The sequence below is a fragment of the Anser cygnoides genome, chromosome 5, assembly GCF_040182565.1.
Source record: "Anser cygnoides isolate HZ-2024a breed goose chromosome 5, Taihu_goose_T2T_genome, whole genome shotgun sequence".
Classification (NCBI taxonomy): Eukaryota; Metazoa; Chordata; class Aves; order Anseriformes; family Anatidae; genus Anser; species Anser cygnoides.
The window spans coordinates 18,742,501-18,770,474 of record NC_089877.1 but is presented as its reverse complement, the minus strand read 5'-3'; the positions used below and the strand labels follow the sequence as shown (position 1 = coordinate 18,770,474).

At 40.8% G+C, this 27,974-nt stretch overlaps 1 protein-coding gene and 1 long non-coding RNA gene across 4 annotated transcripts; one reads left to right on the top strand and one right to left on the bottom strand.

Moving 5' to 3' along the window:
* Nucleotides 1-760: 760 nt before the first annotated feature.
* Nucleotides 761-10,193, bottom strand: FGF3 (fibroblast growth factor 3). 3 transcript variants are annotated; one of them, XM_013194945.3, is made up of 5 exons: nucleotides 9,464-10,193; nucleotides 7,767-7,870; nucleotides 7,167-7,277; nucleotides 4,639-4,772; nucleotides 761-4,554 (listed from the first exon to the last, which is right to left on the bottom strand). In XM_013194945.3, coding segments are annotated over exons 1-5 (588 nt in total). In that variant the 5' UTR covers nucleotides 9,702-10,193; the 3' UTR covers nucleotides 761-4,553. The 3 variants fall into 3 exon arrangements, with proteins under 3 accessions (XP_013050399.1, XP_047914792.1, XP_013050392.1); XM_048058835.2 differs by having other exon boundaries at nucleotides 763-4,772; nucleotides 9,464-10,174; XM_013194938.3 differs by lacking the exon at nucleotides 7,167-7,277 and having other exon boundaries at nucleotides 766-4,772; nucleotides 9,464-10,157.
* Nucleotides 10,194-10,202: 9 nt separating this feature from the next.
* LOC106044767 (uncharacterized) lies at nucleotides 10,203-19,273 on the top strand. The gene is made up of 3 exons (XR_001212462.3): nucleotides 10,203-10,718; nucleotides 16,756-16,927; nucleotides 18,888-19,273. It is a non-coding gene; the product is annotated as an uncharacterized lncRNA (long non-coding RNA).
* The last annotated feature ends 8,701 nt before the right edge of the window (nucleotides 19,274-27,974 follow it).

Below are 27,974 nucleotides of genomic sequence, written 5' to 3'. Positions count from 1 at the left end.
ACTCCAGCATCAGATTTTTACCCACGAAGTCTGAAGGGCTTGTTCTTCCTTCACTTGGAAATGGTATCAGATGTAACTTGTATTACGTACATGCTAAATGACTGTTACCATAAAGAATATTCTAACACAATAGATTTGAACCTGGAAGAGTTTATGCATTTCATCCCACTGTATGCTGTTTCACTTGTTTGTTTCTTTGATAGTATATTTCACCAGTAAAGGATTGTTTTTGTGTCCAGTAGAAAGATACTATATTTATTACCAATAAAAACAGCTTGCATTCCTAAAGGAGAAGAAGAGCTGTTGGTAAGGTCCTTTTGTGCACAGATTATGTTTTGATAAGATAGATCACAGCAGTTCTTATCAAGATCTGTTTGGCAGAGTGGCACACTGATCTCCTTGCAAATATTTATCTCTTAGAAAACAATTCTGCAAGCAAACAATATGTAAATGGTAGTCTTAATTGAAAGTCTCTTTTTACAAGGCCTTCAGAATATTACAGGTAATTAAAATTGAAACATTTAATTCCAGGAGTATAAAAATATATAGAAAATCCTTTGCTTTGGACACACACCTGTAACTGTATTTTCTGTATGTATATTACATTCAGTAGTTTCATGATTGCTAAACTTAGAAATGTTTGACTTAGTTTAATATGTTTTCAGAGAGGTACATTGTAAACCACTCTCTTCCAGTACAATCCTTGAGTTTTTGAGGCCAGAGAAAGGATTTCTCACTTTTAATGCCATAGATTATACATTTTTTAGAGAAAAATTACATATAAATATGCAACACATACACATATAAATATGATGAATCTTATCATTTATATAAAATAAAAACAAGCACTAAGATTCAAAGTTTTCATCGCCATCATTAACAGCTTTATTTTCTGAGGTTATTGTCTGAGGGGGAGATTCTGGACTTCAGTGCATAACTGTGGCGGGGTGCACAGGGCAAAGGTTTTGGCTATAACTCAAAGAGGCTTTTCAAGGGCATTGTTCTGTGATGTCTCTGGCTACAATTTTAAGTATATTCACTTGTTTGCTCCTCTGAGCTCATATTTACTGATGAGGCTGTGAATCAAACAGCTGATGACTAATATCAGTGTATTATAACAGCTTTGTTTTCTAGATTTTTTTTCAGCCTGTACTGTTCTGGATGGGAGTAAACCTTCTGAAAGCTGGAGGAGTAACTCAGTTCAGGCAATTATAAGAGAGAGTTAAGCCTTGTCAACCAAACAGTTGAACTAATACCAGCCCCTTTCCAAAACCAGGTCCATGCAACCATCCAAATCAAAGGCATGTGTGGTCAAAAGGATTTCCGTACTTACTGTTTTGCAGAGGGTTGTGCAATGGTGAAGAAACACAGGGAAAAAAAAAACACATTAGGAAGTAAAGCCGGAAACTCAAGAACTCACAAAAAGGATTGCAGCAAACAGGGAAGGCTTGGGCCTAGGTACTGCCATTAAAAAATCTCACAAAAAAGTCTTCCCCAGAATTATTTCATGCTTCTGGTGACTGAGGAAAACAAAGTTTATATGTCCTATGTAAATAAATAAGGTTATCTTGGAAACATCACCAGTATCACTTCTAAATATTCAGTGCTGGGGGGCATAAGTGTGAAGCAGTTTCCAAGTAAAAACGGGGTGCACCGCTATTTCTTGGTGAAGGCTTGTGGAAACAGGTACCAGACCTATAGCAAGCGGTGAAACAAAGAATCTCAGGATGACAGAGGAATGACACTCAACGAGAGAGAAAATCCACTCTGAGAAAGTGGAGAAAAATGTGTGAGTAAATTGGGAAATAATTCATGCTTTGTAACAGTTATTCAACATGGGGTAGCAATTTACGTTTCATAAACAACCATTGCTTTTTATGAACAGAGGACCACAAAGTACTAACATAATCACCAAAGACCAGAATATTTGTCATGGAGTTTTGAGCAGTTTGAGAGCAATGATGGGCTGAATAAAGGATTAGAAAAACTGTTTCAGCTATAAATCAAAAAGTTATGGATCTGTCTGGAAGGGCACCTGCATCAAGCACTCGACCAATTTCTTCCCTCTTAATTTCCTTCAGCGAGGAGTTAACCACATTGTCGCAGCTCAGACAGCACCATACACCTCAGCTGGAGAAACTCCAAATGCTATCAGCTTTGCTACCGAACTTGAATCATTTATTAGAGCAGTGCACAGGAGAATGAGCAAGTGTATGGAAACTCTAAGTTATCCTATTAGATTCTGGTCCAAAGAAATAAAATGAGTTATAGGATACAGCTGGGATAATTATTGTGAATAGGATTTCAGCCTGTCTGTGTCTAAGAACTGTGGAATTAAAGGTTACTAAAAGAATATTAACTAATGAATGTCTGCAATGAAAAGTATTTCAACAAGAACATCCTCTTTACTTTGCACAGATTTTCCACTGGCTCCTGATTTAGAGGACATCGTGCTGCCTGACTAGTCCTGTGCAGATCCCATTTCCATTTTCAGTTATTTTGTAAGAGCAAAAAAATTTAGGAACATAGTGCACCATTACCTATAACCTATTTAAAACCTAGATCTATTCTGTGTGCACCACTTTATGTTACTTCGATGTACATAATTTCAGTGTCTTTTTGCATGTCATTGGTAAGCAGATTTTTAAAAAATCTGATTTTCTTATTCAAACACAATTTCTTCCTTTGTTGGAATATTAAAAAAAAGATACGAAGGTGGAAGTAAAATTGAGTATACTTTTTGGTATAAAGACACCTCTAGGTGTTCATTTTATAGGGATGTAAGCAGTGCTAAACCTATGACTGCTAGGCTTACTAAAGTCATTTTATATATTCATTTTAATTCTCTCTTTCACAAAACTCTCCCCTTAGTGATGAAAGATTTCACTGATGGGTATTAAAATATCATACTGTTATTCAGCAGATAGCCCATAAGAAGACCTTCATGCCATTATGGCTTCAAATGGGATTTGTACCTCTCTGTTTCCATGTAATGTCATATTTAACTTACAGATCTTTTGTTAAATTCCGGTTGAATGCTTATTTCAGCACAGTTTCTCTTTTCTCCAGCTGTGCTGTGTCAAAGACTAATTCTAGGAAGTGAAGAACACGGGGCAAATCTCACTGAAATTATTAGTATTTGTGTTTGTCAAGTGCATCTAAATCTTTCTATTGTTCTATCGTCTCCGGTATATTTCCAGAGAAAATATTAAAGTGTAACCCTTTGCTAAAAATTGAACTTGTAATGTGGACTCCTCTCAGCTTTGCAAAAGTTAATTTCCAGAACAAGAGTATAAAAATGTATAGAAACAGATTTTTGTGGAATTAACCAGAACTCAATATCATTAATCTCAGTCTAGAGTTACAGTTTTCAGTTTAAGACTACTTCAGTAAAATAATAGACATTTAAAAAGAAAGGAAAAGCAGAACACAGCATCCACCTTAAACTGGTGAGTCACTACAGATTTGTGTGTTCAACGTGACTGGTTTTTTTTTCCCTGTTTTTTTTTTCCTGTTTTTTTTAGCTAAAACGTATTTACATATTTCACCTAGAACTAGAAATTCTCGTAGAAAACTCAGCTAAAGAAAAGTACTTAATAAATATTCTCACCCTCAGAGCCAAATTTTTCTATATCACAAGTTCAGTCAATACCACAAGCTCAGCTTTCACATCATACTTGGGACCTATTTTAGGAGAGGATTTATCAAATGGTAAATATGTATATTGCTAATGTTTGGCCAATGTAAATGCCACTTTACCAACATTCATTTATTTGAATGATGAGATCAGGAGTCTTATTTCTTTAATTAAACAAATTCAGAAATACTGCAGTAATGCGTAAGTCTGTTGAAAAATTTAAAGTAGCTTACAGTTTCGGGTTTCTTGAATGGTCATGGAAAAAGAATAATTGATACTAAATGATCATATAATAAAAATAAATATATGTTAGTTACAAAATAAACCAGCTTTCTGATTCCTGTGTTCCATACAAATAGAAATGTAGTCTTTTATGAGCAACTGCCAAAAGAGCCATGAAAGTGCTATGCTTCCTCTGTAGACACAAAATTGGTAAGTGTAAAATGTTCATATGATCTGGGAGGACAGAGTCACAGAGATAGTACTCTATGGTCAGCTAGAGTGAAAATACTAGCAATTATTTTTTTTTAAAGAAAAGAAAAATGTGAAAGCCATTGACAGAATTATTATATCAAACTAAATTACATTTGAATGTGCCTTAGCTTATCTCACATCTTTTTTACCATGGATAATAATTCTAAAACAGCTAAAAGTAAGTGGTGTGACTTTCAGGTATATTATACAGTGTATCAAAGATGCCCATGTTAATGCTTGCCATACAATCACAGCTGTTAGTTTCTTTTAGTAGTATTTTGAAGACTCTCATTCACTTCCAGTCCCAATACAAGCTCCCCCCACCCCATTAGCGTCCTCTCCTTCTTCGCTGGTTCTTACTGGGGGGCTTCAGGAGGCTCTCTCGATATCTTGTATTTGTGTGAAACAGTCGGACCATTTCATGGTCTTTGTTATCCAATACTCTGGGCAGAAAGAGAGAGGATTTCTGTGTCCTGCGAGTTTTAAAGCCCCTCCTGGGTCGTCCTTTCCCATTGATTGAGACATACCAGAGTCTCTCTGCACTGGCTTTGCGCTTCGTGCTGGCTCCGTTAGGTACAGTCCGGTACAGACGGGATGCGTAGGTGTTGTAACCCAGCTCATGGATCCTCTCCACAAACTCACACTCTGTGTTATAATTCTCCTGGAAAGCAAACACGGCAAAGATTAAGAAAGGCTATTCAGGCCATAGCTCTCTTTTACCTCAAACGGATTGGACTAAAGTCATATGCAAGACTCGGCTCAGTTTTAGGCAAAGTGCAGCAACAAGTGATAAGAAAACCTTGGAGAAGTGCTACCAAAGGTAGCTCTTCCTCTCTCAGAAGAGCTTGGCCTGAGCTGCAGTGTGGTGAGGAGCCCGCTGCCACCAGCAGGAGAGTACTCCGTGGGTCAGAAACAAAGAGGCCAACAAAAAATTTGAAAACAAAAAATGGCATGTGAGTAGGAATTAACAGCTCCTCTGGTTGTTCAGCTGTAAATTTAATTTGTTTGTGCTTACAGGCCTAAATATGCCTGTAAGCCGCCGGGTGGATGATTTAATTGCGGCCTACCAAACTTTGTCATTAAAAAGGGAAAATCCTGTAGCTGAATATATAATGTGACACTTTAATTGGTATATTAGTAGCTAAATACACCTGTGGTCTGTTATAACCATTTTATTGCAATGTTTTGAGCTGTAAACAACGTGTTTATGAAACTTCTTTGCTCACTTCAGCACAACAAAATGAAAACACCTTGCCCACCTGTGTGTTCCTCCAAAATGCCAGGCTGCTCCTTTAACACAAACTGTAAGGGAGAGTACGTACCCATCCCGAGGGCTCACATTCTACATGATCAATCAAAACTTTCCAACTTTCCTCATGTTCTCAACTGAGAGAAAACAGTGTGTGAGAGCCTTGCATGAGGAACTCCTTCCTCCTCTCTGGGAGCAGTAGAAGCAGTACAAATAAAGGACATCCCACACTGTACATCTTTTTCTTAACTACTGAATTGTCTTTGCTCTATCTGTGAGATAAAGACATCAGTATCTAACATTTAAGGCACAGAGGCAGAAGGGAACTGCTATCATGGTCTTTATGGAGGTTTACCTTTAGAAATGCCTCTGAGGACTTGGAGAGGACACAGGTGGCCAGGCCGGGGCCAGAAAAGCCATAGGCTCCATTAGCAACATGTCTTTAATGCTGTTCGCTCACCAGAAATGCTGATAGGCATTTAACAAGATTTTAAAAGACTCCACATGTCTCAGTTTCACAGCTGTAAAACGGAAGTGCCCTTCCTTGCGAGGACAACATTTTGCACATGCTGTGGTGCTGGAGCCCATGCAAGTACCATATGTGGGTAGATTTCTGTTGCTGTCTGCCTCAGATCTGGCTGTAGAGGATTTATCACGGAAGATAAACTTCAAGGATTATCACAATGTACTAAGGACACAAAGGAGTTCTGCAGATTCAACAAACTTATTTTATTGACATGGGGAAATTGGTGAATCAAGGGATAACTGAGTTACACCAGTACCATTTCATAAAATGCTCCCTGTATCATTATCCCCAAAGAAATCAGACTTATTTGAAACCGGGAGCTTGCACAAGTTCCTGTCACAGTAACATCCATGAAGTAGTCAGCCAGTTTTTCTAGGCAAGCAAACCCAGGACGTTTCTCCTGAGCTTAGCCCTCACCCTTTACTTGTCCTGTGAAAAAAGCTGGAATTCAATAGCTGTGCCTGAATTGTCCCTCCAGTTCTGAAACAGTCTGTCTCAAACTTGAGCTGGACACCCATATTTAATTACAATATTAACTGGAGGCATAGCAGTGGTCAGCCTTAACTCTGGCACAGCAAAGATAGTATGTCCTCATTCCACCTCAGCTGCACTTTCCTTTGCCAAAATTGTTTGTTGCCTGGTGCTCTGTACCAGCAGAGAACCTTCATCTTTACAAAGGGGCCCTTTAATTAGTGAGCATCATGAGACACATTCCAGAATCTGGTTCGCAAACACTATCAGGATGACACTCTTGAGAAGGAGGAGTAAAATACATTAGAACAGGGGAGGTGACTGAGTTGATTGTGTTACCTAAGTTGCATTCACAAGGAAAAATCCCATGTGTCTTGAGAATGCATTATGTCACTCAAATCAATAGAATTACATAAAATGACTATTTGGAGGAAGAAGACTTCACATAGCCATACTTTACCCTATTCAAATCTGCTTTCCTACCACAGGATTCCTGGAGAAACTGCACAGTATGGTTGTTACACAGTGGCAGATCACAAGATTGCTGGGGAAGTAATCAAAGACGCTGGAAGAAATTCAAGTAGGTAGGTAATACATATAGTGTACACACTGGCTAATAGGCCTTTGTAAGTGCCTGAGTGTAGAGAAGTCTAAGCTAAAATATTTTATTCACGGAGGGGAAATACTGTCTGGGCTGAGAGGGCAAGACTCCCACTAATAACAGCAGAGCCCAGATATTACCTCAAAGATCGAGACAAAAGTTAAAGGAGTAGAATAAGGTGTTTATTTTCACCTTTATGTTCTTATACCTTCTCATACTTCCTTTCCTTGCTATAGCCCTGCCTTTTAGTCCCTGTGAATTCTTTCTCTGTCCAGCCAAATGCTCTGTGAGGAGAAACTCCTGTCAGTAGGTTGGCTTCCTGTAACAGAGATGCTCAATTGTTTCTGGATAATCTTCAACATTTATATCCCCTGCCAGTGTCCAATACCCATAGTGAATATAAATATGAGAGCATTTTGAATAGAGATGGGTATTCTGCACCACAAAGGCTGGCTTCTGAGGTCTTTATCAGTACACAAAATTGCCCAGAACTTTGGCCACATGAAGTACCTTTGCTGAATACATTATTCTGCTTTTGTCTGTACAGGCAGTATGAAAGTAATAATATAGCTTCTTTCTACTTTGTAAAGTACACTGATCAGGTTGCCTGTAACAATTCCAGATAGAAATCTGTTACAACAAAATATATTTTTATATTTATATGTTATAAAAATGTTATAGGAAAAATGAGAAAGATTTAAATCTTTTCTCTATAAACATTCATTTAAAAGAAATCAGTGCTCTCCACCGGACCTGTTCTCCCCACAGGAACTGACAGGCATATGCCAGAGGCTTAACTGAAACTTACCGACGCATAAAGTCTGCCCCTTTTGTTCATGGCCAGGTATCTGCCAGAGAACAGGCCCTTGATGGCAACGATCCCAACATCAACAGCTGTTATTTCAAGGATACCTAGAAACAGAAACAATTGTGAGATTTCTTGTTGTTCCCCATCACATGCAGTTTTCTGAGATCTGTTTGAATGACTGCTTACCTGCAGAGTATGATTTCATAGCTATCACCTGCTCACATCACAATCATACTGCAACCGTATGAACAAAACAAGACTATTATTTGAAACAATGTAAAACAACAAGGATGTTGGAATTGTTTGAGATAATCTCAACAATAAATCCCTTAGATGTCTGATTGAGATTGAACTCTTTCAAAAATGAAAAAGATCTGACACTGAACTACAGGTTCGCTTAATCCTATATGTATATAAGAAAGTTTAAATCCTCTTTAATGCTTAGGAACACAAGAGCTCTTGACTTATTGAAACCAGTCACAAAGCGGTCCATTTCAGGACAAAGCCCTTGCTGAGGTCTCCAGAGGGTAAAACAGAGCATTTCAGAGCCACATATACAATTGTGAAAGGAACTTGCCAGTTAGGAGGTCAGTGTAGCCCTCCAGACAAGGACATTATGACTGTCTGAGCCAAGTTAAAAGGCAGGAGATGTTTCAGGCCATCAAAGATGGGGTCTCAAACACTAGAAGGGTATCACAGATAGCCTTGGCACAATACCTGCCAAAATGTTTATGTCCAGCCAACCATGCCACCATGCTGACAGTGGCACAAGTGGCTCGGGCGCCGTGCTGTAAGCGCAGGGCTCTCTGGCTCAAACTCTGCTCTCAGTCCAGCAGCTGTGGGGTGATGCAGCTGGGTACCGGCGGTGAGCCTGGCACCCAAACCCACTGCTGCCTTTGGGCAATGCTAAAGCAGAGCCGGGCGCCTGTCCCACTTGCAGAGCTGCATTGCTGGCCCAACCACGTCTGTGAGAGTTGGGCTGAGTTGGGTACAGCTGTTTTGAATCAGCCACCGGTTCGCCGCTGAAGGATGTCTCCTCTGGGCTTTGATAGCGAGGGGGTTTTCCTCTAGGAAATAGTGGTTTTCCTTTATGGACTTCAGACAGATCCCGGAGGTCTCCGTGTCTCTGCGTGCCGTCACCAGCCGGGATTTACGCTTCCTGGGGCGGCGGGGCCGGGTGCGGGGGCTCCCGGGGCTCCCCCGGGGCAGCGGGGCGCTGAGCCCCGCTCTCCTCCCTCCCCAAAGCCCCCCCAAAAAGCCCCCCGCTCCCGACGGATCCCGTTTCAGCTCAATTACCACCGATCCCCTGCACATGTCGGAGGGGGCAGATGTGGTTCAGCCCGGGGGGAGCCCCTCGGGAGACAGGCAAGCCGGGGAGGGACAAGGGCAGCCTGCAGCCCGCCGAGGGGGGCGGCGGGGCTCAGCACCGGGCTCACGGACGGGACTGGGGACCCCTGGCAGGATGCGGAGAGAGCAGGGCTGGGGTGTCCCGCAGGGACCGAGCCCCTCCGCCACAGCCGGGGTGCCGGCGGGCAGAGGGAGGAAGAGGAGGAGAGGAAGAGGAGGAGGAGTGGGAGCAGCCCTGTCCCGCTGCGAGCCCGGCACCGGCATCGCCTCCGTCCCTGCCGCAACTGGTCCTGGCGGACGGCCCCCTCCCCGCTCGGCCCTGCCCGGGGAAAGGTGCGCCCGGTACTCACTGAAGACGCTGTTCTTCTCCAGGGTGCCGTTGATCTTGCCGTTGGGGTGGACCTGCAGGTGGTACTTGGTGGCACAGAAGAGCTTCCTGCGCCTGGGCGCTCCCCCCAGGTGCTCGTAGACGCCGCCGCGGCCCCCCGCATCCCGGCGCGGTCGGGGGTCGCCTGGGGAGGCTCCGGCCGGGCCCGGGGCGCACGGCTGCTGCCACAGGCTCAGGAGCAAGATCCAAATTACGAGCATTGTGGCATGATGGCCGCGGCGAGCAGTCTGCTGGGGCGACGGAGGCTTGGAGCGAGCGGCACCGGGGGTCCCATCAGGGACGTCTCGCTAGCGGCACGCCGGGCTGGCGAAGCGCGCTCCGGTCCGGGTGGCGAAGCATCGGCGAGTTCCTATCGGCCTCGCTCCGGCCCTTTTATCTGTCTCAGATTTACTTAAATCAATAGACATCGGCAAAGGCCACCGAGGAGTCCCAGCTGTTTGTATTAGATGGAGCTGCCGCGATGAGCCTTCTCCTTGGGTTTCCAGCTAGCCAGACGGCACGCATGAGAGACCGGGAGCAGGAGGAGGGGGGAGAGGGAGAGACCCACTGAAATTCGGCAGGAGACCGCGGGGAAAATAGCTGGTCGGCAGAGCATAGAAATAAAAGCCGCTTCCTGCAACAATAGCCCGATCTGCGACCAATTGATACAAAGCAGAGGAGGCAAAAGGTATCGGGCTCGTGTGAACTCCCAGAGTGCAGCGTGGATAAAATTACACACACGCAGCATCTCTTCCCGGCGCGCCGCACGCACCCCCCCACGCTCACACCCCCGCCGGGGGGGGCTGCGGCCGCCGCCCTCCGCCCCGCGCATCCCCCGCGGGGCTCCGCCGCCCCCTGCCCAGCCCGGTGTACCGGTGCCCGAGCGCAGGCGGCCTCGGAAAAAGCGCACGTTAAACGCAGGAGCCGCGGAGAGGGGCTCAGCGCCCGGCTGCTCGGGGGGCTCACGGTGGGAGAGCGTTTTAGTGGGGTCAGGGACCCTCTGTCCCCCCCCCCCCCCTGCTTTGCCCCCGGTATTGAAACCAAGCAGTTATTACTAAATCGGTCGGTTCACGGCTACAAGTAACACCCGTTATTTAGGCAGGTCTTCAGGATACAGTCGTTTCCAAATTAGCTTGGACAAAGTAGGGCCCGGCCGGAAAGCAAAAAGTTGTCGTATACATCCTCGGATGCATTTCCAAGAAGCTGGAGCTAATCCTTTTTCTTAACTTTGGTGCCTGGTAAGTCTCATTAGCTGTAGCAGATCTGCACTCGCTACCATGTAGCTTCACACAACTGCCTACGCTTTCATAATATGACGGAGCTACCTATAAATAAATATAAAGGGAGGCAAAAGGTTCAACAACTCAGTGAATTACGCTGCCCCTGTGTGTTACTCAAAGGCAGCTCGTTAATTAGATTTGCATCTGAAACAGGCAGTAGGAGTTTGGGGAAGTGTTTCAGAGATAATTAGTATTAATGTGCTCGAAGGGCACACAAATACACCTTTGAAGTGAGTCACGACAGAATTCAAACGTTTGACCTTGATCGATATAATTTTTTTTTCCCCAGTATCGGTGAACATGTAGAGGTCTATAAAGTATTTTTTAAAGGGCATTCCTACGTAGAGCAGGAGGATTTTCTTACACGTTAAAAAAGGAAGCTTTTACTAGTGGGAAAATAAGCGAAGGGATACGACCTTTCCTTAAAAGCAACTCAGGAGGACGAAAAGGTCTCGAAGCTACTCCCTATTTTAAGCTGTGCTTAATATTTAGTAGTTCTCCAAGGCTAAAAGGCTTTTCATTATACAGCCGTCTGGAATAAAAGGAAACACATAAAAAAACCCACAAGCACCCCTCTCCGCCATTACCACCCCTTCCTCCCCCTTTTCTTCTCCACCAGTTAAGCCCTAGCCTCACAAGGCGAGTTTGATCTGGGGATGATAAATGTTTGTACAATTAATTCTTTATTGCTGTTTTTTCTGCAGTGCCACTTCCAGGCACTAATGCAGTTCCAGCACGTTTAAGTAAAAGTAAACGGTTAGGAATTAAAATAATTAAAGCACCGGGTCTGGTTAAAAATAAGTAAATAATAATAAAAAAATAAAACGGAACAGGGCAGGACCCTGCTCTTGCAGTGCATGAGGGGGGGACGCTCTTATGCGGGCCAAACCCGCCAGCCCCTCCCGAAATGACCTTCGGGGGGCTTGCCTTTGGGGGCCATTTCGGCCCCCAGCTAGCCCGGGGCGCCCCGTGCATCGCCCCGTCCGTGCGCAGCTGACATTTGACGGGTCGGGGTTTGCGGGGAGTTTTTCATCAGCTCTCGGAAAAAAACCAAGCCCGCAAGATCCTTCCCACAGCCCCCCCCGCCTCCCACCGCAATAATAAACCAAAAAGACTAGTGGGTGGAAGAGTAACACGTTAATGACTTTTGCTCAAATTGCTTCCATCTTGATCACATTTTCATAATTAGCACCATCATCTACAAATCTTTCCGCCCTGGGCATCTAACACAGACGGGCTTCCCAAGCGATGTGTATTCTACTTATTAGGGAGGGGAACACTTATAGGTCTGTCATTAATGGTTCCCTTTCAAATGAAATGAATACGACCTCCACTGAAATATCAAAGGGCTGTAGCTACCTCGTCTCACTTGGTACAACACTGAATAGCGAGCAACCTTAAGTCGTTTTGCTCTAGTCAGACATCTATACAATAAAACATAAGCCCGCTCTTGTATATTTTAAGTTGTCTGGTGACCATTTCTGAAAACAAAAAGGGTCCCTTTGATGTGGTCTAATTCTATCAGAGGGTGGGACGTCAGATGTGGTCTACCGATCCTTTCTGGAAATATTTTTAATTATGCCCCAAAGCTTCTTGTAGCCCCAGAGTAATAATCAGAGAGCAGTTTAAGTCTGTTACTTAGTGTGGAGGGGAGAATAGGCTCTAGACCGTATGTAACTAAGTTAGAATTACTACCTATAATGATCTATTAATTCGCTTGAAATGTGTAACTCTAAATAGAACATGCTAGGTATCTATTATTCCTTATGCTTGATCCTGCTAACGGGATATTTCTAAGCTTTCTTATGGTTAAGCCATAAAGGCAGCATTTCCCCTGCAAGTCATAGGGTAACAGTGAGCATTTGAGACAGATGTTTGTATTCTTACAGCGTGCTTCTACTCCAGAGCACGCAGGGCACTTGTGTTAGCTGATCGCCCTTGGTATAGGAAGGGTGGTATATTCCGATATACACGTTCAAGAGCTTTGTGACAAAGCAGTGCATATTTCTATTCGGGTATTGCATAAAAGTAAACCTTGAAAAACAATGTAAAAATTTTGAAAGCTCCTCTCCAGAGGGGAAAACAAACAAACAAACAAACAAACAAACAAACAAGCCAAGTTTTTGCAATGAATCGGCTGTAAAAGTGCCGTGATTCCGGACGAGCTCTTCCTACGCGGTCCAACGCCGCCGCTCCCTCAGCTCGCTGCCCGGCTGAGATTTACGGGCTGCCCTGCTCTAACGAGAGGGAAGTCGCAATTTGTAGAGTAATAAATACCGATGCGGTGGGTGGAGCCCCCAGCAGAAAAATCGCCCTCCTTCACCAATTAAAAATCCATCCTAGCTCCAACGTGGACCGTGGGAAGGTCTCAAGGAAAACAGCCTTGGTGATGATTAGGTGTTTGCTAGCGACTGAGCTAATGCCATCTTCTGAACGTAACTTTTCTGCCTGCTTCAGTTTGCTTACACCTGCTGCTACTGATGTTGGACAGAGGTTATAAAATTCAGTTGTTTTTGTTCAGCTATACTTTGTTTTCTTTGTGGCTTCCCAGTGAAGTTATTCTGCACCCTGTGAACAATATAATCTTGTTTAAATGACTTTCCAGACCACACAGCATCACATTACCCACCTTTGTACGTGTAGGCAATATTGTTTATTGGATCGTACACCCTTAACTCCCGAAAAGCAGGAGAGAGTGGAGGAGGAGAGCTCTGGGCAGTAACTTCACAGCTTCCAAAGTTTATGATGCTTTTTCAGGTGAAGAAAGTAAGATTTAGGTCATTTCAAAGGTAAATAGACACAAAGACCTCTCTGAAGGAAACATTAAATACGTAACAGGCATGCCATCAGTTCCCTCGTTATGTTTTTCATTTTCATAGTTACTTATTATGCTTTTATGTAAAATCAGTCTGAGGTCTTCAGATTTAGGATGGTACAGTTCATTCTATACTTCCAATGCGAACCATTGCTATATTACACTTCAGACAATAAATTCATTTAGAACTTATAAGCCTCCATACTTAGGTTAAAGGCATGTGTGGTTGACTGATATCATTGCGATCTGCTAACTCATCTGTTATATGTATGCATTTAAAATGATTATCATTAATTATTACTTTAAATTACTTAAATCATTATTACTTATTATTATTTAAAATTATTACTATTATTATTATTGTTTACAGTCTGTAGATTATTCATATCGACATGCAAATGCCTAAGTTCCTTACTCTAGAAAATTTCAGTTACAGTCAGCAAGAGTTTCCTTGGCTGAGGACTGAGGGATTAATCCTTCATTCAAAGTCCATGAATTCACTAAGAGCCTTTTATTTACTGCATGTGAATTTGGATCAGGCCCAATCTTATTACTAGAAAAATTATTTTCCCCTGTTCTAAGATAATCTCTTAATGGTTTATTGAATGAAAATATTCAAAACAATGAATGCAGAAACATTAAGCAAAAATTTCATTCTCTTTCTTTGCTCTGTTGCTTACGCCTTTTCAATACAAGAAAGAAAAGAAACAGCAGACAGAAATGTAACACTACCGAAATATGTGCCATGGTACAGTTCAGACAACTGTCATATGGTTTGTAAAGATTTGTGGTAGGCTCAAACAGTGCTACAATAGGGATATTCAGACCATACAGAACTGCAAATTGTAGCCATGAAAATAACTGAACACAAGGCATGTAGAGAAGTCTAGAAGAGGAGTGTGAAAACAATAGAAATGTAATTTGTTGATAACATGGGGACCAGATTTGTACCCCTGCTTCACACTTCTGATACCTCATTCATCATTTAATAGTCTGAGCTCCTGGAAAATCTTTGCTTTTTTTTTTTTTGGTAACTCAGCGAGTGTTTTTGAAATTGGCTTCAAAGCATTTCTTTAGATTTACAGGGAAGTGTGGTGTAACTGAGAAAAGTATCTGGCCCATATCCATTATGTAATTGTGCTTCGTGCCTGAAGGGCCTGCTATTCAGATAAACCTCCTACTACTTTTAGAATCTATCCCCCTGTTACTTTGACAATCAGAGGCTTGTTATGATCTCTCTGAGCCCTGTAAATCTTTGGGAATTGAGTTACCTGAAGATAAAAGATTTCTCTTTCTCCAAGCTGTGGTTGGATCAACACTTTGCAAAGTCAGATGACAGGTATAGGGGTCAGGCTCAGGTTGGGCCTGGGCTGTTCAAGCACTGGGGATAAAAACAGAAGGTAGCTGCCTTAGGGAAATCCCACGTGCATAAACGTATGTCCCTGAAAGAGAAAACCTAGTGTCAGGAATTAACTACTCTGTATGTAAGACTAGTAAATGTTGCTTTTAAGCTTTCCTGGTTTTAGAAAAGACTACTTCAGAACAAGGTTTACATCATCATATGACTGGGGTTTTCCCAAAAAATCCCATTCATGGTTACAGGTTGTCCCAAGGTGGTAATGATGTGAAGTATCTTGAGGATGTTTTGCCTAGATCAAGGGACCAAAAAGAGGGCCAAAGAGGCAGGAGAAAAACAGGCAAGGAAAGAAATCAGAGTTATTTTTTTCCCCTTCTGGTCTCTGCTGTGGTCACCAGGAGGTCTGTGGATTGGGAGAACACTGGACCAGGCCCTAGAGCTTACCCAAGCCAGCAGAACAGTGGCCTCCACTCAATACTGTGCAGCCCATACTTGTCCTGCAGACTCCCTCTTCAGGGAATGACTGAAGGTCTCTCAAGCTGGATCTGGAACTCGCTGTAGGAAATTATTTGCTGAGGAAAACACGTGGCCTTTCTTTCTAACTATTTTTCTCCCTATTTTGTGGAAGCAGAAGTCCTACTGCTTAAATCCTTCTGACCAACAGTGCATACAAATAGAAATTAATCTTTTCTTTCAATTCTGCATCCCCCTGTCTTCCTTTGGGAAATTTACACTCTTCATCTGGCACTTCAGCACTGATATTTCAAGAGATATCGTCTCCTGAGCAGCTGCTGGGCTTAGCAGTACAGCTACCACACTGAGCTCCCTTTTTCTATGACATTTCAGCATTGCTCCCTGGGGTGCTGGGTGTCTAAGCATCAAACCCTCTCTGCTGGCTTCTCCTGCAACCCCATCAGCTCCTGCTCCCCTCCGGCCCCTGCTGCTCTGTCTTGAGTAATTCTGATTTATATGGGAATACTAAAAGGAAATTCAGTTATCAATGGAGGAAATGGAGGAAAATATCACTATTGTCCTTCTTCAGATGAAACTGATTATTACTGTAGCCTTCTCAATTAATTAGGTTATTAATCAAGTGATCAATACCATGTTCTAGACATCCTATATCTGAGGCAGTGCATCTAAGAAGGTCTTAAGACAAGATCAAGACAATTTGGGTCTCCCGTTTCAACCCAGTTTGACAAGTGGGTAAGGCTGTCAGAGCTCCTAAATCTGAGAGTATATTCTTCACCTGTAACATAATGAGGGAAGCTTAATAATTAAATAGCGTGTTACCTTAGTGCACTTTCTAATCTGAGAGACTTCTATTACTTGTTTTGTCCTCAGAAAAATCACATAGAAACAATGACCCAAATTATCAAGGTGTTAACCAAAAGAAATAAAAGATATTCCTGAATAATCTTAGAAGGAAGCTATAGACATGATTCGTGATTGATGACAGCAATGGACTGAAATGGACTGAGGACTGCCTGCGGCACATGGTGTTACAAATCCAAAGGGAAGACCTACAACTCTTTCTCACTACTTGTAGCTTTTGGTATAAATCAGTGATTATTAGTTCCACTGGAATATTCTCATGCTGAAGAGGGCTTTTTTTGGTAGCAAAGCGTTCATGTAAGCATCAGGTATGTGAAATCTTGGTAACACCAATATCTACAGCCAAGTTCCGCATGGCTGGAAGTCACAAGTGAGTTTGTAATGGACATTTCTCTCAGTACTATTTTGGCAGTATATTTGCCAACGTTATTTTATACATCTTTAACCCTTACTGCCAATTCTCACCTCTCTTCACTGTTTTCTTTCAGGGACTCTTCTCACTGGGAAATGCCATACAGTCTCCTCTTTCTTCTAGATGAGATGTCTGATAAGGACAGGCGAGTTTCTATTTCATTATGTCTGAATATGCCCTGCATCAGCGAGTTACATCTCATAAATGTGGCATCTTCGATGTCTTTACTGAGGCCTTTTTTCGGGCAGGTATGTATGAACCAGAATTTTTCTTTTGGCTCATTTTAAAAGTATTGATGTATCTTGCAGAGGTAGTTCCTTAGTGAATGGTGACCATCTACAGGAGACTATATAAGTATTTAGTTATATTTTGACAACCAAAAGAATCTGCTTTCTCAAAAGGGTATTCCTTACTGCCACGAATCTCCCCTATGAAATCCAGTTATTTGCCTTAGTAATCTATTTCAAAAATAAAAATAAATTTCCAGAGCTGTTCCTGTATAATTTCTCACAAACCATGCATGGAAAATTGTTTGAGTCCTAGTCAAACAAATCCTTCAGCTACTTCTGATTTTATTTATTTATTTATTTATTTATTTATTTTCTCAGAGGCATCTGAGACTTTTACTTGTCCACAGCTGCAGTTAGCAACAGAGAAGAAAAGCAGCCTCTGTTTTGGATGCGCCTCTTTCAATCCAACCCCACCATTTGCTGTGTTGATGACTCTTGCTTTAAGACTACAATAAGGACCTAACTAGGATCATTTCCCAATCCTAAACTGTAGAACAATCTAAATATTACTGGAACCTAGATGAGTCTCTGATTGTAATGGACATTTAACCACAGAAAGTCAAAATACATCAGGAATTTCTTTAGCAGAGGTTATGCATCGTTTTTTTTTTGTTTGCTTGTATTAAATCTTTGCAGAAGGCCATGTATTTCCTTTTCCAGGAAAAGCAAAGAATCTTACTGAAATATCTGGAAATTACCTACCATAAACAGATCGTCCAAGAAACAACAGCCTTTGCAGAATTTCTCTGCTGGATATGTTCACCAGAGACTGCAGTGTCACTCATAACCCTTACTCTTTACATCATCAGGTCTTTAGCAGACATACTCTTCCAGACTAAGGCTAGCTGTTTTTCAGTAGATTAGTTGACAGAGCTTTTCAGTAGATTAGCTGCAGGAATCCAAAGAAAACCAGATACACAAACAAAGTGTGACCTCCAAACCAGTCTGGTAAACCAGGTAGCAGTGTTACTCTTGTCTCCAGGTCAAGCTGGAGCTCGAGGTTCATGTCCCAGGAACATGGACTGTTGAGGTTCATGTCCCAGGAACCTTTTGCCTCCTGCCCCAGTCTGACACTTCATCATTGTGCTCCAGGGTGGGACAGTTCAGAGACATATTCACCAGTGGTACCATTTCCCCTCAAGGCAGTGAAAAGGTACATACCATTTTCAGTCTACTATTCAATCCAATTCAGCCTAGGTATTAAATACCCAAGCCACACTCATTCCTGGGTAAGAGGAAAGTAAGCAGGGTAAGCAGGGGAAGTACACAAAGGTGTCTTCTTCTCCCTGTGTGCTCTTGCCTTCTCTCATCCTCTGCCACTCAGGAGGATGAAAGTGATGCCCAGCTAGGCTTGTGCCTACTCTCATTCTTCATTGACACCTCAGACTTAATTACTTTGCTATTCTGAGAACCAGCAGGGCTGGTCAGCCCGTGCCTTTCCCCCTTGCCTCTCCACTGCCTGTCCACATGGTGCATGTCACAGCAAGTGTCCTCCGTTCCAGCCACCCATGTCAGGCCACCTCATGAGCCCTCCTGGGCTAGTGAAGATTGTAATTTCCCAAATGAGCTGGATGCAGCCTCTGTCACTTGCACCCTCCACTAGTTAAGGAATGGGACAATTTGTTTATAACCTATAACAAGGTTTTCTTACCTTTATATAATGTTTGAAAGTTAATAATTGCTGGGAGTGATCTGCAGCAGATAGACATTCAGAGAGCTTCCCCTAAAATAAATCAGTGAAGTTATTGCTGGACAAACATCTGGACTAAAGGAGAAGAGTGGGTTTCGTAATCACCTGGACCTTATGGAAGAAGAATGCAAGTAGTTGTAGAGATTTGTTTATTTGTTTCTGTCTTAAATTTTGAGTTTTCAAATATATATATTTTTTCAGGTCACTCATTAAAATCTTTTTTCTTAGGAAGAAAGATGCCCACCCCTGAACAGACCGACGCAGACATAGACACACACATGCACACATGCACACCTGCATCCCCTAACCAAATGTAACGCCTGAACTTGCAAACCCTTTGTCATGAAAGTAATCTTTATTCACGTGAGCAACCCCGCAGGACTATTCATGCAATGGAGAATTACTCACATGAGTAAAACTTTGCAGGATCAGGTCCTGGATCTAACAACAGCATTTTAATTACAGACAATCCCCAAGCAATGTGTACAAAAGAGTTTTTTCCTGGACAATAACAAAGGTTATTAGCCTGTTCTTTTTTCCCCTTCTTGCTCTTTGGTTTAAAAGGAGGCACCAATAATCCAAACCAAATAAAACTGACCTTTGAACCTTTTCTGCTGTACTTTTTCTCATGCCATGATTTCTTTAGTGTGTTAGTGATCTGAAGGCTCGTTCTGGGCTACAGCCACTTTCCCAGACAGGACTGCCTTTCGTCCCCTGACAAATCACTGCTGAGCCCCTTTTGTCCTGCACCACTTTGATCTCACCTGCCTGTCAGGAAAAAAAGAACTCCCGTACAGTCAGAATGCATTGCAAACAAATTGGCAACCATTTCATTCCCATACACCATTTCAACAAAGATCAAGGTAGAGATAGAGAATTTTTAACCCTTTCATTGACCCAGAGAACCAAGGAGGATTGTTCGATTATGGTGGAATGATAAGATAATTTCTTAAGGAATTGGAGGGTAAAAAAGAAAACAAAACAAAACAGAAAAACAACAACCCTCTGTGGATCATAACTGCGTATCATATTAGCTGTCAAATACGAAGGAGTTATAGCATGGCGGGCAGCGATATGTTCAGATACAAGTTTTGTAGAAGATCGCTTCCTTTCAATGGACAGCTGCTTATGCATAAACTAAAGAAACATAATAGGTATTCTCCAATGTGAATGAAATTAATCCTATTGTAAATAGCCATTGGAGTATTTAATGGGCTATCCGAAGCCTTTCCAATATACAAACTTAGACTTAGCCATAGGTGAGTTTCTCTCCCAGTTTAATCTCTGTAATCATTTTTTTTTGGGGGTGTTGGGGGGGGAGAGGGGGTGTGGTAATTTTAGAGTTCCTCGTCACATAAAGTTTAAAAAAGGGATTATGTAACAATTTTAAAGTAACTGAATGCTTGGCAATGACTTACCAAGATCTGTGTATTTCAGTCTGTGATATTAAAGGTATCCAGTCCTTTGCTAGGTCAGTTACAATGAGGCTACAAGGCCAGTCCTGCTCCCAACGGGTCACGCTTTGTCTATTTTTTTAAAGGCAAAATTTTCTACTATCTCCAATGAACAAATATTAGCATAACCATAGGTGCATTCCAGCTGTTTACCATTTATCTGAACCCAATTATTACCACGTGCCAGCCTTCTGCCCTCTTTCCACGGTAGTAGCCCTGTTTACCTAGTAGTCTGCTTTCTATTGAAATACCTCAGCACATTTATGTTAGTCTAAAATGCACTGGCAAGACATTTAGTACTCAGAGAAAGGAAATTCAACACATCCCTCTCTTCTATCTAAAATGATCAAAAGACTAAACATAGACTTTTGGAGAAAACAAAGCTACACCAGCAATGAAAACAAGAAAGTATATTAAAGCCTGCTGCCAAACATGCAATAATGAAACAGTGGCATACTACAGTAAAGAAATATTTAAAGTACCTTTCATAACTAAAAGCTGAAAGCTTCTATTTTCCTGCCACACTCATCTGATACAAACAATACGTTGACCTCTCTTCGCTTCTTAACTTCAAATTTCAAGTAACTTTCAGACAGAACTTTTTGACAGTGAGATCTTTGGGAGAAGCTGTCAGAAAGTATACCCTGCTCTTGGCTGCAGTGCTAAAGCCATTACCAAAAACTAGGAGCTAGACTAACAGGAGGCTTCATCATTCCCAGCCAGGATCAGGTACTCCTTTTCAATAGGACCTCTGCTCACCTGCACTTGTAGTTCTACTTCAAGGGCATTTTATGACCCTCTTTTTGGAGATGTTCAGTACCTCCTAGCCCAAGATCAGCTTTCCAAAGGGCAAAGAGAATCTTTGAGACTCCTTCCCCAGTTGTATAAAGGATAGTTTTATACTAACAGCTGTTCATCAATTAATCCTAAATTGCATACTTAAAAAAAAAAAAAGTAGCTTCTGTAATGAAAATCAGTAGGTTTGGAGTAGGGTCATTTTTCAGGGAATTTCATGGGGTCCTTTGGCCTGATGTACGAATGGAGCAGGTCACCTAAGGACCTAAAAAGGATTAGACCTAATAAAAATGCTGATGATGGTATATGTGGTAATGTCAGTAACGCTAACCTGAATGCAATTGCACCAGTTCAGGTATGATCAGGAGAGATCATAGGTAAAATTCTGTAAAGACATATATATACCAACTGTGAATGCAGCTGCACTGGTTGCAATGAAATGTCATCAAAAGATACCGGTGAGAAGTTCCTTTATTATACTTATCTTCAGATATGTGTATGGCTATCTGGAACTTTTTTTTTCTATTTTTTTTCCTGTCAGTATACATTAGAGCCTTTCTGAGGGTGGTCTTTCCCAGGAAGGGAAGCCACAGCTTGTATTTGAACCAGTGTGTGCAAAAGTCAGCTCCAAGTTAGCTTAGTGTATTCACTGCTTTGACTGGTGCTCTTCTCTATGTAATTCTACACACTACTTTCAAGTTAGTTTATTATTTTTTTTCTTTTCTCTCTCTTTTTTTTTTTTTTCTTCTTTGTTACCTGTTCCCATCAGCTACTTAGGGTGCACTCACTGTTTCTTTTTTTTGAGCCTGATTATTTATAATTAGCATTTTCTGCTCCCATGTAATTGTGCTCTAAACTCTTTCACATTGGGTTAATTCACTGACTTTAAAATCTATTAATTGACATCCAGAGGGAAAAAAGTAAACATGTCTTTAAAGATGGCATGAATGGTTGAATCAAGATTAGGTCCCCACTCTTTTAGTCCCTGATTTTAAGGCAAGGCTGCAGTCTTCAAAAATCAATTGTCTTCAAAGCTCCAAAAAGAAATGGAATGAGCAGGGGTCAGACTCAAGAGCATCCCTTGTGCGCTGGAGTTAACATTACCTAAGTACTTTAGATGATCACTAATTAGTGCATTCAGTGGGCACTCTGAAGACCACAGGATTGAAATACCTTATTTGGGAATAAGCAATTGTGTAAAGCAGACAAGATCAACTCTCTAACAGGGGCAGCAAAACAACTCTTCTGTTACAACCTGTAACCAGAGAGAGGTCCTCAAGGACCTGCTAAACCATTCACTATTGCCCTCTCCCATTATTCCCAGGTTAGGATGGCCACAGCACTCTTGACTATACAGGCAAGTGTTCTTCCCTCTTAAATTCAGTTTTCAGTACAGCTCTGCTTGTCTTCATTAAGGAACGTTAGTGTGTCCCTTGGTCATTAAGAGATTGGGCAATAAAAAACAAAACAAAACAAAACCAAAAAGAACAAAAAAACTCTTTGCTGGCTGTTTCAGATGCAACTTGGAAATATTCTTAAAAATAAAGTCACAGTACAAATAATAATAATAATAAAATAATTATTTTATAGTTCAGTTGAATTCAATGGAGTTAGAATTTGCTATCCACAATTGCATCTGAGCAAAACAGGAGCACCTAACAGAGCAGCAAATTATAAGCAAATATTGCTAGCTTCATGAGTTTTGAATCAACAGCCATAAATATTTTCTAGGTGTAACAGCTATAAGAAAAAAATCTTAACAGAGACAAGAAAACATACCATTTGACATATATACCCAGCCAATTTTTAAGAGTATACAAACACTGAGTGTTTTGTGTTTTTTTTTTTTTATAAGAAACTTGACAGTCAAATATAATTTTCATGAAAAATAAAAATAATGCATATAAAAAAGGAAACTGATTTGCCAAAGAAAAATGGAAAATTGCAATAAGAGAGCCATTTGTAGGAGTAGTACTTCACAATCATTTATTTGCTTTTTAATATTTATTTAATATTTACTCATTGCTGTAAAATAGAGAGAGGATAAGTTACAGGTAGTAGAGACTGCAAGACAGAAAGACAATGCATTGACTTGAACCTTTATCCAGTGCCTGCCATACTGCTCATATGAAGTTTTCCTTTCTGGAAAATGGGCAACCATCACCCACACATTTATAAAACTTCACTTTTCTAAAGTGCAACAAAAAATTTCTGCGATCATCAAATGAGCAAAAATGAAAGTGAGCCTATGACAGCTATAAAGGACGTAAGATCGTCTTTATCCACAAGAAGACAGAATTTCTGTTTTTAAAAAGAAAAGTTGTGTGTAGACAAAATGTTTTTGATTTCATAAAGGCTTCATAAAAAAGAAATTTCTAGAAAAAAAATTTAGAAATCATTTTAGAAATTTTTGAAACATTTTATTTTTATTTATTTATTTATTTTTCCTGCTGAAGACTGAAGCTCTGGTTTCTGTTTGTCAATAAAAAAATGTCCTGGAAAAATTCTGACCAACAACACTGCAACACATAATGTCATCAAAAATCTTGTGAAGTTCTACTGTGGTTCCTAATAGCTGGTGTTTCTTCATTAGACTCCGTATCAGCAATTCCCTTGTGCTTTATAGCATATTTGAGTGGAGGAGCTCCATTATTAAACCTCAAAGATAAATAAAAAAAACTTCATAACTGTTTTCTTTCGTCAGGATTTTGTTTCAGACTACAATACTTAAACTACTGATGTAAGAATGTTGACTTCTGATGTTTCTAGCTTCACAGATGTTACTAGTCCCCCCTATAGGTAGCAGATAAGACCCAGAAGAATCACATTATACATTAACAAAAGAATCCTACAGAAATATCAACCCTGAGGTTTATGTAATGTGCAACAATGATCCCTGAATTTCTCAGATCTGATGACATAATGCAGCTTCAGTATTTTCCAGTGAAACGATCATTTAGAAAAATGTCAGACAAATGTAAAACTGATTCTAGTCATCGCCACTGCCAGAAAACCTCCTGTCAAACTGAAAAAGCGCCTGTTCCTCCTTGTGGCTCTACCTGAGAAACCTATCGTTAGCTTTTCTCTGTCTCAAGCACTAACTGATAAGCAGAGGGAAATGAAGTTGCCTTACATCGGAGGCTTTGTTGCGGTTACTTTTCAGGGCATTGTGTTTTACCACGCTGCTTTCACAGATGAATAGTGGCAGGGCTGTTTGTCAGCCCAACCATGGCCAGGTGCTTCGGCATGGTGGCTCGCTCTGTGCCAAGCGGTGCTCGGACTTTGCAGGGCTTGGCTCTCCAGTTACTGCTGGAAACCCTCTGTTATGCCCCATTCTGTAGCCTGGCCACAAGCAACAAGCAGTCTCTGTAAAGTTAAAGCAGGGGTCATCTCTAATTGAAATGAATCAATGTGCAGGTCAGATTTGAAGGATCTTTAATGTGAGAGATCATGAAATAGCAAGCCTTAAGCAATTGTTGGGATACATGTAATTTCAAAAGGCAAACATACAAAGGGAGATGCGAGTTGGCCACTGTGGGGAAGGCCAAGCCACAGTCTGAGGCTGATCCACATTGCCCTCTTTCATTTCAGCAATGGCCCTACCCATGCCTTATTCTGCCAAAATGCATCTTCCATTTTCTGTTTTGGCTACTAGTGTTTAAGGCTCAGTTCTACTGAACTCTCCAGTTCAGTGCTAGTTAAATTAATCAAAATATTTAGATGAAAAACTGCAACCCAAATCAAGCTTTTTCATTCTGTACTCATTTATGAATGTTCAAAACTAAATTTGTCTAGACTGAGTATATTAGAATTTCACCTTGAAAGTGAGTTTGTTTGTTATTTATTTGTTGGAAGGGGCAATGCCACCTGTCTTATTTTCACTGTCCATTCAAGATTTTTAATCTGCCACGTACTGTCACACGCAGTCATTTCAAGTGCTGAGGCAGGGTCATTACTTGCAGCTCCTGAGAGGAATTATTTAATAAAGTATTCCCACCATTTATTTGTTTTTGCTGTGCCATTGCAGGAAAAAACCTGGGTTTGTATTCCAGTTTTCTACATTTCTTAACTATGTTAGCAGCAGAACAAATGATGAAACAGATTCTCCAGAAATCTCTCTACTATAGTCTTTTTAACAAAAGGATTTTTAAAATAGAGGTGAATGTCACTGTGCACCTAGCAGAGGCTGAGATAGTAGTTGCATTGCTTAAATGTGCTCTTTAGAGTTTTAATTCACTAGGAAAACCCTCTCAGAGAAATTAAATAGTACTCATGGGAAAGGATCCTTCTTTCAGCAAGTTTTCTTGGGACTTTCAGGGCCATTAACAGGCCTAATACACTGCATTACCTTTCCAGTCACTTCTTTTCCCTTTGTTGTGATACCTACTTAAAATATCAAAGCTGCGAGAAGTTCAATGAGATATTGAAAACTGAGTAACACTGGTTTTATATGACAATCTCAAATCCCTCCCTCTGTCTTTTTTTTTTTTTTTAAAGAATTCTTTGCCAGTATCACTAGATGAAAAAGAAATAAAAAGTCTATGGGTGGGACATGAAGAACTGACAAGGTACAGCCAGATCAAAAAGAAGCCTCCATTACTAAATCAAAGAGGCTAAACAAAGGGCAGAAGAAAAAACCCAAAAAAGTATTTTGAATCCTGTAACCTAGATGTAAGCTGTCCTAATTCAGTATTATTTAGAACTCACAAGATTAATTCCTAGCCATTCTAGCCTGAAGAAGAGGGAGGGGGACAAGCAGTATTCCTCTGGTGGTATCGGGAAGAATGGCAAGGTTAGGAATCAGTCAACAGAATTAACATATTTTTCCTGGAGGTAAAGAGATAGATAAAATGTTAGTTCTTGATGTTTCTGATTAAACATTAATATTTGTGGTTTGTTTTAGTATGCACAACTGTTGGTTTAACAAAGCTAAATAAAGAAATAGGGAAAAAAGGATGTTCAGATGAGTTCTCTAGCTCTGAAAGTAAACCTAGATAATCTGTTAACTATCACTGGACAGAAATAAAACTTTAGATATGAGCTAAAGGTGACAGGCCTATCACATGTCATTTAACCTGGAGTCAGCTCTACCCTTTTAGAATTAACTTCCCATCAGATATTTTCCTAACTGTGCTGATGATCAGTACGAGATGCAACTGGTAAAGCTGCCAGAACTTCAAAGTGCAGAGGCAGCTATTAAAACAAAATCAGGAAGAATGTTTGGAAGAACACTTTATAAGGCTATGATAATACCCAGCAGATATTCAACACTATGTGTAGGTTTATGATCCCACCAGTCCATTAGCCCTCACAGTCCTGGGCCAACAAGTTCTTTGTTCAGGTTGGCAAAATGTTCTGAGTTCATACCAAATCCTGACTTCATGTTCTGGATGTCCCACATTGAATCAGACTTTATCCTGAGGTTTTCTGTATCCAACAGAAGTCTGATGGGCTCAGGACACAAAATCCAGAGATCCAACCCAAGATTGCATGATAATATGCTGAAAACTGCCAAGTGTCGAAATAGATTTGCATAAGTAAAAATATATGAAAATCCCGCATGACTTGTGGTGTATAAATATGAACTGACCATTTAAGAGCATATCAAATAAAAGAATTAGCATATTGAATACAACTCTGAACCCTTGAATACATCTCTGGTAGAATTATAGAAATGTGTTTCCTTACAGTTAGATTTTTCTAGGAAAAAAAAAAAAAAGCAAATGTGCTCCTTCCATTGATACATTCTGAGCAGCAAATTTTGGTAATGAATGTTTGAGGCTTCTGAGATGAATTGTTGTTTGTATTCAGTTATTTAACCCTGAGAATTCTCCTCAAAGACAAACTGAGATTCAATCTATTAATCCCATTTAATGAAAACACAGAAGTAAAGATTTGGTAATCCAGATCCAAGCATCTCAGGTCTAACTTCTAGAAGATAACATTAAAGTGACTGGTTGCCGTGAACAGAGGTTTGCACCTGCTAGTTTTATCTCCAAAGATACAGGTATAAGCCTTTTCAAATGCCTTTTGCTTTACTTTTACATCCTGTAATCTGATTGATGTCAATTTGAAATTGAAGGCAAATCTTCTCTTTCTCATCAGTAATCTGCTACATTTTTTTAAGATAAATAGTGTTTTGAACATGCTTATCAAATCAGACATCCAGTATGATTCTTTAACAACGAAACCAAATTTTTTAACCTGACACTTTAAGGTAGACTTGATAACCCCTAATCCTCAACTGCTCCATGATCTTTTCTTGTTTTGTAAATTGCCTTTAAGAAAGTAGCCTAGACATGTCTTTGATGTGCGTTTGTCCTTTATTTACTTCAGCTTCTGAAAACCTTTGATAAATTAATCTCACCAATAGAATAGCAATGTGTAATTCATACTTTGATGCCTGCTACTGAAGGAACTGCTATTCACTGCCGCTGGATTAGAGGTTCAGGAGAAAATATACAGAAGGCATCCCCATTAAAATGGTTTCATATACCCAGATGAGGAAGTCTTTTTGTGTGTTTGAGAAGCAAACCATTTCTTCTATAATAACTTCCATATCTTACATAGGGCTGTTTCCTACAGTTCTGCATCTGTGCATGTGTGATCCACTGTGACTTAGCTTTCAGAAACAGGGGTTCCTGTGAGGTTTTTTATATAAATATGTGTAAATACAAAAAAAAAAAAAAGGCATTTATATAAATAAATACAGGCATATGCATGCATGCATATACATGCTCCACTAGAATTCAGTGGAACTGTTGCTGGACGTCTTTCCACAGTATTCCAAGATGACCTGCTGTACAGCTATTTACACTCTGTGAACTGACATGCTTCAGATTAATCCGGTATTTAGCACTGCAAAAAGCAAATCTAATTCACATGACATACGGCACACAGGCAAATTTTAATATGTGGGACCAGATGTACTTGCCCAAATCAGAAGCTGTCAAATCTCCAGTACCCTATGGGCTGTATTTATTTGAGTGATATCAGCACTGCCCAAGTAAATTGTCACTATGAAAAGATAGTGTATATATGCACACAGTAAGTGTACCCTGCCAAA